This window comes from Chaetodon trifascialis, chromosome 11 (genome assembly GCF_039877785.1).
Source record: "Chaetodon trifascialis isolate fChaTrf1 chromosome 11, fChaTrf1.hap1, whole genome shotgun sequence".
In the NCBI taxonomy this organism is placed as follows: Eukaryota; Metazoa; Chordata; class Actinopteri; order Chaetodontiformes; family Chaetodontidae; genus Chaetodon; species Chaetodon trifascialis.
In genome coordinates, this window is record NC_092066.1 from 16,883,576 (window position 1) to 16,895,684 (window position 12,109).

The following is a 12,109-nucleotide window of genomic DNA, read 5'->3' on the forward strand; positions in this document are numbered from 1 at the left end:
GGGTTTAAGTGGGAGCTTGTGCACAGCGAAGCCTGTCTGACTACACTCGAAGAAGAAATCAAATGCTAATTCCTGTGATGGACCTGATGCTATCTGTGCTAGTGGACCGATTCCACAACCCACACTGGATGAAGGGTTTCATTTTCCTTTGAGTAAAATAAATTTTGAGTGCAAAAATAATTACAGAGAATGGAGCATAAGGGAGGACAAGCGGGAAAACCACAATCCTAACATGACTGAGTCATATTTCAAACCCTCAAGGATCAAATGAATTCAGTTGTGGCTCATCTCAATAACTGGACTTAGCATGTACAATGAAGCGAAGGAATACAACATGCGGACGTCTAATCCAAACAGTGCTTTTCCCTTCAGGAACACAGCTCCTTAATGGCAGACAAACAACTAACAGTGCCCTTCCCAGACGTGGTTGGGGAATGGAAAATGTCAGCTCCTTGCATTGTTTTCTTTTTTTTTTTGGTGGACATTGATCATTACCTCTTGCTAGTGTGATTAAAATGAATGATCTATCTGCTAATGGCCATGAAGTGCTTCCAGCTCAAAGCCCCATCCCAGCTTTGGTGAGCACATATATCCAAGGATCCCTCAATAGGCTTGTGTGCATGTGTGTGTGTGTGTGTGTGTGTGTGTGTGTGTGTGTGTGTGTGTGTGTGTGTGTGTGCATGTGTGCCTATTTGTGTATGTATTTTATTCTCCTGCCTCCTGCTAATCTCCTGACCCCAGATGGAGAGTAGTCAGTGAGCAGATTGTATTTCCTGCTTGATTTAATATTAATAGATCAGTATGCTACTCGGCCACACTCTTTGCAGGGCAAAAAATGGAAGACAGCCCGCTCCCACCCTCCCACCCTCTACTTTGGCTCGCAGCCCAACAACTGCTTATGTAGGATATGAGGCCTCGTGAATGTCAGGGCACAAATAGGACGCAAGATCCGAGAGGAAAACTGAATTAACAGAGTAACCCGAGCAGGTGCGAAGGACAGGACTATGGATCTGCTGCCATACAACAATCTGCTGTGAGCATCCAGACACAAGGTCTACAGAGCCAGGCCTGAGGATAAGTCATTCGATTATTCATGTCATATTCCTATTCTTAGAAGTCTGATAAACATGTTCACATTTGTGGGAAGATCGGCGTGTGAGTCTCACACCATCTCTTCAGCCTGCTCTTCGTTTGAGTGCTTAGGCTTCTCAATGAGATTGACAGACACACACGAGCTTGTGTTCACGCGAATATTTCACGTGCAGTGATTAATTGCAAAGGAAGGCCTCAGTGTTTCATTACTCTCCACTGAAATAATATTAGTGACAGCAGTATGTGGTTTAACTGAGACAACAACCTTTCTAAAAGGGCAGGTCTCATTCCAACCAAAAATTAAAGCATTTCCATTTTAAGCTTAAAGAATATTGATTGAAGTATCTAAAAACCGGAACGGTTGCCAGGAGAGCAAATATTGTGTTATGACAGAAGAGTTGAAGTGAATGGGAGGAACCTTCAGAACTTTTCATACTTGAAACTGGAAACTCGATCTCTTTTTTCATAAATTCCCATGTAAATGTCATGTTTTTTTCTTCCTGACACCGCAGTCAGTATGCAGAAGTGATTCCTGCTATTCACCTGGGCTCTCTGACATCATGATGACAGTAGAAACCACGCAACCACACAATACGCAAATGCAATACACAAAACACCCGGTGACAAACAGCTTGGTGAGCACTTATGGCTTGTGGGCAGGAGCGTGATCATTATCATGGAGCAAAAGAGCTTACACTGGTGCAAGTAATGGTTATTTGTTGTCCTCTGATGGATAACTGGAGCCAAATATTTTAGGATAAGAAGTGCAAACCAGTTCAGAGCCACCAAACATGCTCACTGCTGGTTGGCTGACTGGTAGACTGGATGGATGCAGATAAGGACAGACCATGGGGAACCAGTGTCTAAATAAGAGTGGAAGAGAAAAGTATTAAAAGACAAAGCACTCCAACCAAAGGCATTCAGGATGTTATGCTGGGAATGTACCTATAGACTACATTCCCCCCACTAATAACCTGTTAGGTCTTTGGATTTCAACAAATTCAACCATGCCTGATGGATAGAAACGTGTCTCACACCTGTACAGTCAATCAAAGAATAGTGCTGAGCATGCACATACCATTACAGCGTGGGGCAGAAATTCAACAAGCCCTGGGCTACACATTACTGCACCTCTCCCACTGCTGCAGAGCAAGGACCGTTACATCTGGGTGGAGGCTGATCGAGATCTGTGTATGTGCGAAAGCAAACCCAGCCACACTGCGATGCGAACAGCTGACGAGCAGAGAGGACCAGCACGCGAAGAACCAGATGAGTAGGCGAGTTCAATTTAGCTCTGCTAAAACAGGAGGGGGCATCACAATTCAGAGACGCCTCATGTGACCGACTCTGACACACTGTATAGCCGAAGACCCGCAGGCTGCTGCTGCTGCTGCTCGTGGTGGTCATGTTGATGGAGGGGGGTGCTTTTTCATCGTGCCAGTCTTGATGCGAAGTAGAGCTGGTGAGACAGCAGGGGAAACAGCAGTCAGCAGTGGTCGTCCTGTGTTTACAGAGCAGGGGTACTTTCACGGATTTCATCACGATGGCTTGGAGAGGAGGGAGAACGCGGTCGTTTTATCGGCCAGTCTTGTCTTTACACTAAGGCTGCTATTGTGTCTGACCCCGAGGACTCGGAGGAAAAGCAAAGGTAATGCCCGCAATTCTCCAAATCAACTGGAAATGGCCATGAGACGTTACTGCGCCGTGTTTTACACGACAATGATGGTGGTGGTTATTTTAGGCGAACCGGTGGTCCAGGGTCCTCCTAACCTCAGCCGGATTATACCTCAGCATTGTTCTCTTGTCAGACTTTTCTACAGTCGGTGTTGTTAACATACCGATGCATATCCTACATATGTGGACTGTTTCACCCTCTGATTGCGCTTGCTGCTGTATATAAGCCCACGTCTTGCCACAAAATCCCCCCAACCAGCGGTGCGTTGTTCCGCTGCAGGCCTGCCGACGGGATCAAGGCAAATTTCCCACTATGCCAACGTAGCGCTGTTAGCATAGCGAACGGCTAACCCAAGCTAACGGTAACGATTAGCCGTTATTCTCTGTCGTGCTTCCGTTATATGTTAATATCTGGTGACCGTTAGTTATGTTCGTACTTTACTTTTCACAACTTCCGTGCAAACGGACCTTTTTTCAAGTAAAATGGACCCACAGGTAATCATTAAGCAGACGTTGTATGTGCGGACAGTGAGGTATAGCGTTGAATTTCGGGACAAAGTTCCGTTATGTTTGCCTTGTTAGCTCCTGAACTTCCTTCACCGTCAACCAGTCACGTAGTTAGCAAGGCGACATGAAACGACACGGCTCTCAAGTGAAAGCAGAGACCGAACCCTCGACATGGCCTGAAACTCAACGCTTTGGCCACCGTGCATAAGAAATGAGGGGAAATGTGGGGGCCGGCAGGGCTGCTGCTGAAACCAGTAAGAGACTGATGTGGTGGGCTGGTTAAACCGCCGCTCTGAGGGTCTGTCGTGGTTAAACATTTTTCTGCTGTCCTGTTCTCCTTTATTGCCACGAATCTGACTTAATTTCTGTTTAGTTGGATAGAGTGGGACAGTGAAATGTAGAAATGGGATATTAACCCCATGTTTTGCTGAACTCCAGAGAGTTGCACAGGTGGGGAGGGTACCTGCATGTGGACACACTGACCCGTACAGTGAATGCTGTTCAAAGTATTCCAGGGTCGATGTTTTAAATTTGAGTTCATGTTTTCTAAACCTAGTCGATGGGATTGATCAGTCTTACCTCCTGGCAGTTTGGCAGTTAACATTCTCAATATTAAAAATGTAATATTAATCGCAATAAATTGTGCATTGAACCTGGCAGATAGCATCTGGCCTCTCCTTTCAAGTGCATGGTTTTGCAGAGGTATCACGGTGTTATCTGAGCTCCTCTCTACTTCACAGTCTGCTCAAGCTGCTCCCACAATGAAACAGAGATGCCCCAGAAAGAATTTCATATATATATTTACTAAACATGTCACATCTGAGAAATTCTGCATGGCGCGTCGTCTTCCAGCAGGATCTGTTTTTAATGAAAGCTGTAGATTATGCAAAGATACAAAACTGATTGACGTTGGGAAGAGTTGCACAGTGCTGCGGTTACAGTCCACACATGACACAAGCTAATTAGCAGAGTTTGTTCAAAACAGAAATCAGACCACACAGACAAAGAGATGACTAATGGGTTGTCTTGTCTGCTGTCAGGCGACATTTACTGTAGACATGATTCACTGCATGGAGTATGGCATGTGTAGCTGCCTTTAATACATGTCTAATGTAGGCAGTCCACATCTAGGTCCTGTGTGTCTGAGGCAGTTTGATCACTGGCAGGTGAGATTAACCGTAATTTTTTATGTGTAAGAACAATGACTGGGTGACACTTACCCCCTTCGTCATAGAGCTGCCACGCTTCTTCAGCACTGAAGGTGTGGTTATGAACATTGCAGTTAACTGCTTAGATGACTGATAAGTAGAAGTGCATTGCTGTCATCACCACTAAGAGCTATTTCCCAAAACAAAATGACCACAAAACCTCAAACCCCACTTTCTGCTTTAAAACAAGTCTATTGAGGCTCCCCACTTAAGTTTTTAAATTAAATTTAAATTCTTCTTATTTTTAATTTCTATCGCCTTTAGAGACTGTCCTCCAGACATGATTGAATATTTCCTCAAGGACAAAGGGTTGTGCGTGTAGCCAAGGGAAGAGATGTCAGATTCAACCCTGGTGGAGTCAGACTGTCTTTGCCTACATTATATTTTCTGCTGTTTCTAAACCTCTCAATCATCCATCTACCTCCAACCTGTCTTCAGCTTTGACTCTGCCTTTTCCCTGTATGCCCACTCCCTCCCTGTGCGTGTGTGTTCTCTCCTCTCAGGTTATGTCATTGCCTTGCTGCGTTGGTCAGTTTTGTTTCCTTGCTGCTGACAGATTTCTCTCATGGGAAGTGTAAATATCATGTCCCTGTTCCCTCTTGTCATTTCAGGTGATGACCTGGATGGTGCCATGTGAATGACTGAAGATCATGAAGCCCACACACAAGCTGCTGTTCGTCCTGTGCCCCATGCTGGTCCTGGGCTTTATTTACTACTCCTCTGGGAAGCTCCATCTACACGTGTGGGGCCAGAAGCCTCGTAAGTGACACCTCCAATCTGACTGTTTGTAACATCGATTCATCACCTGATCATCCATCTGTCATAGCCCATAGTCCATTTGAAACCTACACATATTTTTTAAAATCTGTATTCTTGAGGAAATCTGTTTGAAGCCTGTCTCTGTTTTGCTGTCTTCCGTTCTGTGCTGACTGCGTTAACTGTGCGTCTATTTCATTATGGTTTTTTGAACTTTTTTTTTCCTTTCTGCTGGTTAGTATGTCAAACTGTGTGCTGGTGCCTCAAAGTCTGTCTCTCTCTGGTATTAAATTAGTTTGTCTTTCACTTCACCAAAGCAGCGGATGTTGTGCGGAGAGTTTAATCAGATCTTCTTGTGCACCCGGTGCTAGTTCCTCTATGTCTGCTGCTGCTGTGGGTTGTCCCACAGATGAAAATCAGCTATCTATTACAGCTATCTACCTCGGGTACATTGAGGACATCTTTGTGTTAACCAAATAGACCAAAACCTTTTCTGACTGTGTTAAAACAGCCTGCTTATTTTCTCATCTGCTGTTGTAGATGGGAAGAAATGGCACTTTCCACAGGAAGATGATGAAACCCTAATTCACAAAAATTGAAATGCCGTTTTGCAATGCCCTTTATAATATGCTGAGAAGGCACTTCCATTTTCTGCTTAAATATACGCCTGGTACATTTGGGTGTTGGTTATGACTCAGTGTGTTTTCCTTTTGATCTTGGATATCATGAGTTTTTGAGTCCATATTTAGAAAAGTAATGATGGCAGACCTGGATGTTTATGTACTGCTCACCAAGAAATATTTCTTAAGGCAAAATATGTAGTCAAACTGCAAACTGATGGGGGGGGTTGATGTCATACTGTGTGGGCGCCCTGAAACAGCTGTCAAAATCCAGCAGAGGGGGCTAGAAGATTTCTCTTTAACGAACTTGAAACTTTCTTGCCTGTGCCCCCTACAGAGTGTATTTTGTACGAAAACATTCTCATGGAACAGCCTTTGGCACAGAAAACACAAAAGTCAGTGTTCTGAACCAGATTGAGAGCCCAGTTAGAGGGACAGCATGTTATCTAAAGTGTAAAATCTTTGAAATGTGAAACACCCTTCTGTTATGTCCTTGATATCTTCTCACTAGCCGCAATGTTACATTTTGTTGTGCGATTATTATTAAGTAGACAGAGAAATGTTTGACTGCTGTCTGTGTGATGCAAAGATACGGTCATGATGTGCAGCACTGATCTTAAGTATTATGCTTCTGGTGTGCATTCAGGATGGCACGTTGAAGCTACGACTGAGGGCCCATCAATTCACACCACTCCATCCTCAGTGCCAGTTATCAGCACCTGACTCTTCTTGTACTATTGTCAACAGGAATATTTGCTGGAAGCTCAGTTCAGCCACGTATCTCACTCCTTTATCTGCTCTGGCAATTTGCCTTAACAGGACCAAGTAATATTTCTGTAAAGCAGTCGGGCAATGGAGACAACATTACACGTCAAAATAACTCCCATCTCTGAGACCGCTTTTTTTCCGTGGTGTCATACTTTCTTTTCACTGTTCTCCAACATTGGTCTCACCGTGAGGAGAAATGGGATTTCAAAGTTCCCTTTTCTTATGTGCCAGGCGCCAGTACTGCGAGCATTGATTTTCTGTCTGTCAAAGTGCTCTGCTATATTTGAACATGAAACTTTATCGTAACAGAACTGTGTGACTGTGGAAAGACAATACCCAATCAGATAGAAGAATTCAGCTCCACTACTGTGTGAAAGGAAACTGTTGCGGTTTGTCCTCATCATGGTGGCTGCAGAAAACTGCTCAGTGTCAATGAGTCCAAATTTCACTCTACATTTTTATATAGTTTATATATGTGACTAAACTAAACATTTCTTTTCAATATTGCAAAAAATGTTGTCTTTTTGAGTGCTGCATCACTGACAGTGTGCCTCATGAACATTTGCTGTGGTCCATTTCCCAGAAATTCCTCAAGCTATGTACTCTGCAGCTCAAAGCAAAAGGAGGCGAGCTTTGATTGCAGTGAGAGATATTGGCTTTCTGCATTACTGTGGTGCCAGATGTTTGGCTTAAAGATGGTCAGAGGGGAAAGATGAGCATGCGGATGGTCTCTCCTGCCATCCGACCCAATCAGCTCAGCTATGCTGTCTCACTGAGAGGATCAAATCTGGATAATCTCTCTTCCTCATTCTTCATTTACAGTGTTAGAGACTCAGTCACTGCCATAGGGACAAATGGAACACACAGAGGCTTATGCCCTGCTCTTAATGTACATCATTCAGAGCATCTCTGTATTTATTATGTACCTTTTTTTATCCCTAACATGTATTCATTGCTTGAGAGCAGTAGTGTATGTTTATTTAAAGGGCTCTTGAAGTCTGACTCTGAGATGTACGGGGATATGAAACCTCAGTTGATATTGAAAACTGTTGAAAAAATGTAAAAAGTGATTATTAATATGGATCGTAGTGGCATTTTCAGCAAGTCTGCCGTGTGTGTGTGTGTGTGTGTGTGTGTGTGTGTGTGTGTGTGTGTGTGTGTGTGTGTGTGTGTGTGTGTGTGTGTGTGTGTGTGTGTGTGTTGAGGGGCTGTGACAGGACCTGGGTTTAACCAGCTGCTGTATGCAGATCCGCCAGATGATCACTACATTCAGAGGGTGTGTGTCCTGTCCTGTTCTTCTTCTTTAGCCATGTTATATGCATGTTTATCCAGAATTGTTTAAGTAATAACACTTGTGGTCACTGATCAGAATAGTGTTAATTCTGCTCATGTTTTGTTCAGTTTCTCTTTTTTTTGTGTTCAATTCTTGTCGGTTTTTTTAAACAATAGCCAGAGGCAGCATTTGTTTTATCTCATGACTCAGCCTTGCTGGCTACCTTGGAGTGTCAGTTTCAAAGTAGGTTCATGTGACCGTTGTCATTCCTCTGTCAGCTGGAGTGGATGTTTGACTCTTGTGAGGCTGGAGTGATGAGGGGCCCCTGTTCACTTCACCCGTGTTCTTTCAACAAAAGAGTCTTCGTTTTTTTTCTGTCTGTGCTCCATCTAATGTAGATAGCTGTCCTCATTGTAGCTGCTGCAGTAGTACTCTCAGTTAACATGGTGAAGAATTGCTGTCTGACACACAAGAGCCTGTTAGCTGCCACTTGTGTCTCTGACTGTTGGGTTACTTTGTTGTTTATAAAGTTTAAAAGAGGACAAAAATATTGGTGGCCCATGTGGGATGGGTCTAGAACTGCGGGGGGTCTCCACTCCTGCAGCTTGATGATAACGAGAAAGCTGTAAGCAGCACTACTGTAGGCAAAACAGTCAGCAACAGGCACTCTTTGAACAGGCACTGCACTCATATACAGACCTGTCAACCCTCACTGTTTTACTCCTCTCCCTCTGTCCTCCAGTTCAAATATTTTCCCGTTAATCTCCCCTATTTTTAACCTTTCTAAAAAAAGGTTTGCTGCATCATTGACAGGTGACATAACTGCCTGTTTGATGTGTTTGCTACATTCCCCATTCCCACAGCACATAGCAGTATGTGGAATATTAGCTGGAACGTCTAGTGAACAAAAGTCATTAACTTAACCGTCAATAAAACAAGAAGAAGAAGTAAGGTGAAAGATAAAGAGCTAAAAGTTTGCGCAAGTATCTGACCAAATGGGAGGAGGCTCACCCAAACATCGGTCAAAGTCCTGCTATGTGTAAAATAAGCCAACAACATAATTATGATGTTGAAGGAGCAACACCCACATGGCAATATCAGGTCGTGCCTCTCAATACAACTGTGGTCTTGATCTGTATTCATGTTGTGAGACAACTTAAAACAATAATTTGTTCACTGTTTCCTGTGCAGCATGGCAGAAACTTTTGTTGGCCTTGTACGGCTGAATTGTGCGTTTAGCTGTATTGGATGCACTGTAAGTGATGGAGAATAGAAGAGTTTAGAAAATCAAGCTTTAAAACTGCTGAACTCAAGTAGAGTAATCAGTTTTCCCAATAATGGCTTCAGTGAACAATTTCAAAACAGATCCACTCACTGGACATTTTTCGGAACTCTCAGCCACATCTGGTGGATTTCATCTACACATGGAATTTGCTCAGTTGTCATGGAAATGTCAAGGAATGGTACATGTTTTTGCTTATTGTTTTTACCTTTCAGTGCAGTGTCAATGGAGAACTTTTATTTCCAAAGATTAATTGAAAAGTGTTTTCACATGTAAATGGTGATTTTCTAATGTGTCCCGCGCAGTGTGGACATGGCCCATCATGCTCCGTGACTGACCCCCTTTACACACAGATCCCACATCCCTTTTTCAAGACTGTTTTGTGTTTCAAGTCCCCCGATGACACAGCCGTTCCAAATAGATTGGCCAACACTTGTGTGAGACTGTCATCTTACATTTCTGTCAGAAGTCGAGGCGTATGATCCGTTCGCAGCCAGATTTCTTTTGAATTCAGAGCCTCCCAACAGCACAGTCACTTCTAATGGTTTGCTTTGCAGATAGTAACAGGGACACCACCTCAGGGTGTTAAATCGCACTTTCATTTAACACCTGCAGGGTGAAAAATAAATGTGTTCACCAGCCAAGCTGCTAGCATGGCAGCAGTAGCCAACAAGCCACAACTCTCAACCCCGTTTATTTCACCTCAAACCGCTTTTCTAAGATGAAACGCTGAAATAGATCATGTTGTTATGAAATCAGTCCAGTTGTTTGGTAATAGTGATTCTCTGTGCATGTCTTTTTAAAAAGCTATTTTTTTTAATATAGAGCTATGTGATCTTTCAAAGTGGGATTCATTCTGAGGCCTTAATTAGCAGTAAGGTCAGCAGCTGCTCAGGAGCGTGCCCTAAATATTCCCCAGCTTGATTTTCAACATCAGGGATCGTCTTGTCTTGTCTCAGAGCTCAAGTGGTCATCCGCCTATAGAGTTTCAGCTGGAACAGAGCTTAAGGTTTGGGGAATAGGATGTGCCAGAAGGCCTCACATGAAGAGGTTGTGTTGTGCTTGCAGCTTATCGTAAAAGGCCACATTTTTTATGGCAGTTTACTTTTGCAGAATGTTATATTTTGAGAGAAGGCAGAGAGACATTTTTCTCCTGTTTTATAACCTGTGTGGTTTTTGTTGTGGGCTAGCTTTCTTCTTAATTAAAGGTCCTCAGTTTTTTATCTGTGTGGTAAAACAAATGATAATGATTAATCTGAACTGGGAAGTAGAATGGAAATGCGCGTTGTCGCCAATATCTTGGCATAATAAACTTTAAGCACTTTCAGAGTAAGTCACAGTCATTTACTGTGGGTCTGTCACACCTGTTTAAAGAAACAGTGAGAATCTTTCACATTGTTCTGTAAATCTGTAAAAAGACAGCCTTGTGTAATGTGTCGTTCTTTCAGAACCTTAAACACTTATGCTCTGTTGTTAGTATGCTCTGTGAATGGTACTGCTGCCATGGCCGATGCACATTGGAGGATCAACATCAGGCCTTTGATGTTTTGTTTCTTTCTGTGTCCGTTTCTGCCTTTTGTGTGCATCTGTTTCTGTGCATAGCCACGGTTTGTGTTGTGCTGCAGCTGATGTTGAAAACATACTTTTTTAATATTCTGAGTTGATTCTGAGCTGTGGTCTTGGTTAATAGTTGTATGGTTAATAGTTGCTTCCACAGCTCCACAGTGATGACCTTGTTTCAGTGTCTTAACCCCCTTTTGCTTTCAGAGGGTGATGCAGAAGAGACAACTGTAGTCCTGACTAAAGGGACTGAAGTGAAAAGAATTCCAGGTACTGGTTCCAGGAACTGAGACTCTGCCCATTTATACTGGGTGACTTTAAACTGGGCTGTTTTGTTTTTTGGGTCTTTTTTCCCCCCATGGAATATAAATGTCTGCTAATCAATGAAATCAATCACTGAAAGATTGAAAGATCTCCACTTGACCGCTTCCATCTACCAATCATCATTGTTTTTGTTTTATTACCAAAAATGTTTGTGCTCATTCACTCATTCAGTCCTTATGGGGAACTTTAAATGTACCACTGCACCTCTGCACTTAATTTTCCACTTCATTGGACTTTCCATCTTTGAATAAAGATTAAGTCTTATAATTCAGCCTACTGGGATTAAAGCTATTAACCTCTCCTCCTCCTCCTCCTCCTCCTCCTCCTCCTCCTCCTCCTCCTCCTCCTCTTCTTCTTCTTCCTCTTCTCGCTCTGTAATGTCTGACACTTGCAGTTGGTTTTATTTTCAAGTCCAGTTCTACCGTAACAGACTGTCCTCAAACAGTGCTAACTGACCATTTTGTGTTTCAGAGTTGGAAACGGACATCACCGTGGGACGAATAGTAGGCTCAGGTACATCTGCGGCCCCATGAACCGAACCCTGACCCATCCTTGTTGTTTCTCCACCATTTAAACAAAAAAATATTTTAAAACCCTGCAATACTTCAGCAGCCACATTTGGGATGGGACGCTAGCAGCATTTTAAAAAAATAGTCAATCATCTTTGCCAACCCGTTGCCAACATGGACAGCAACTTCCGTTCTTCAGAGTAAATTCAACTTGTTACAGTAGTAAAATACTGAATTTGGTACCCATGACATCAAGTGAGGAGTTTAACATCTGCCCAGCCATTGGCTTTCACATGAAGCTGCAGCGTGATACAACGCTGCCCTCTGTTGTCTGGGCTCAGTAACAAATGGTTGGCAAGTGAAGGAGTCTGCAGGAGTTTTGGTGCATTACACTGTAAGGTTCCACAGACCAACATTTATCTTACTGGTATGACCCCGCTGCTTTAATTTCTCTCAAGCCCTTGCCTCGACTTGGCCTCTGGCTGCTTTATGCTTCTCAACAGAAACAAACACACACACACACACACACACACACA

The 12,109-nt window shown here is 43.3% G+C and overlaps 1 protein-coding gene across 3 annotated transcripts in view; it reads left to right on the top strand.

The window, feature by feature from the left end:
- The first annotated feature begins 2,416 nt into the window (after nt 1–2,416).
- st3gal3b (ST3 beta-galactoside alpha-2,3-sialyltransferase 3b) overlaps nt 2,417–12,109 on the top strand; it is a 39,554-nt gene continuing 29,861 nt past the window's right edge. Inside the window, exons 1-4 of one of the 3 annotated variants that reach the window (XM_070974158.1) lie at nt 2,606–2,740; nt 5,093–5,240; nt 10,948–11,010; nt 11,536–11,577. In XM_070974158.1, coding sequence (XP_070830259.1) covers nt 5,132–5,240; nt 10,948–11,010; nt 11,536–11,577 — 214 coding nt within the window. In that variant the 5' untranslated portion in view covers nt 2,606–2,740; nt 5,093–5,131. Of the gene's footprint in view, nt 2,741–5,092; nt 5,241–10,947; nt 11,011–11,535; nt 11,578–12,109 lie in introns of all 3 variants that reach the window. The other 2 variants (XM_070974159.1, XM_070974161.1) reach the window with 2 other exon arrangements.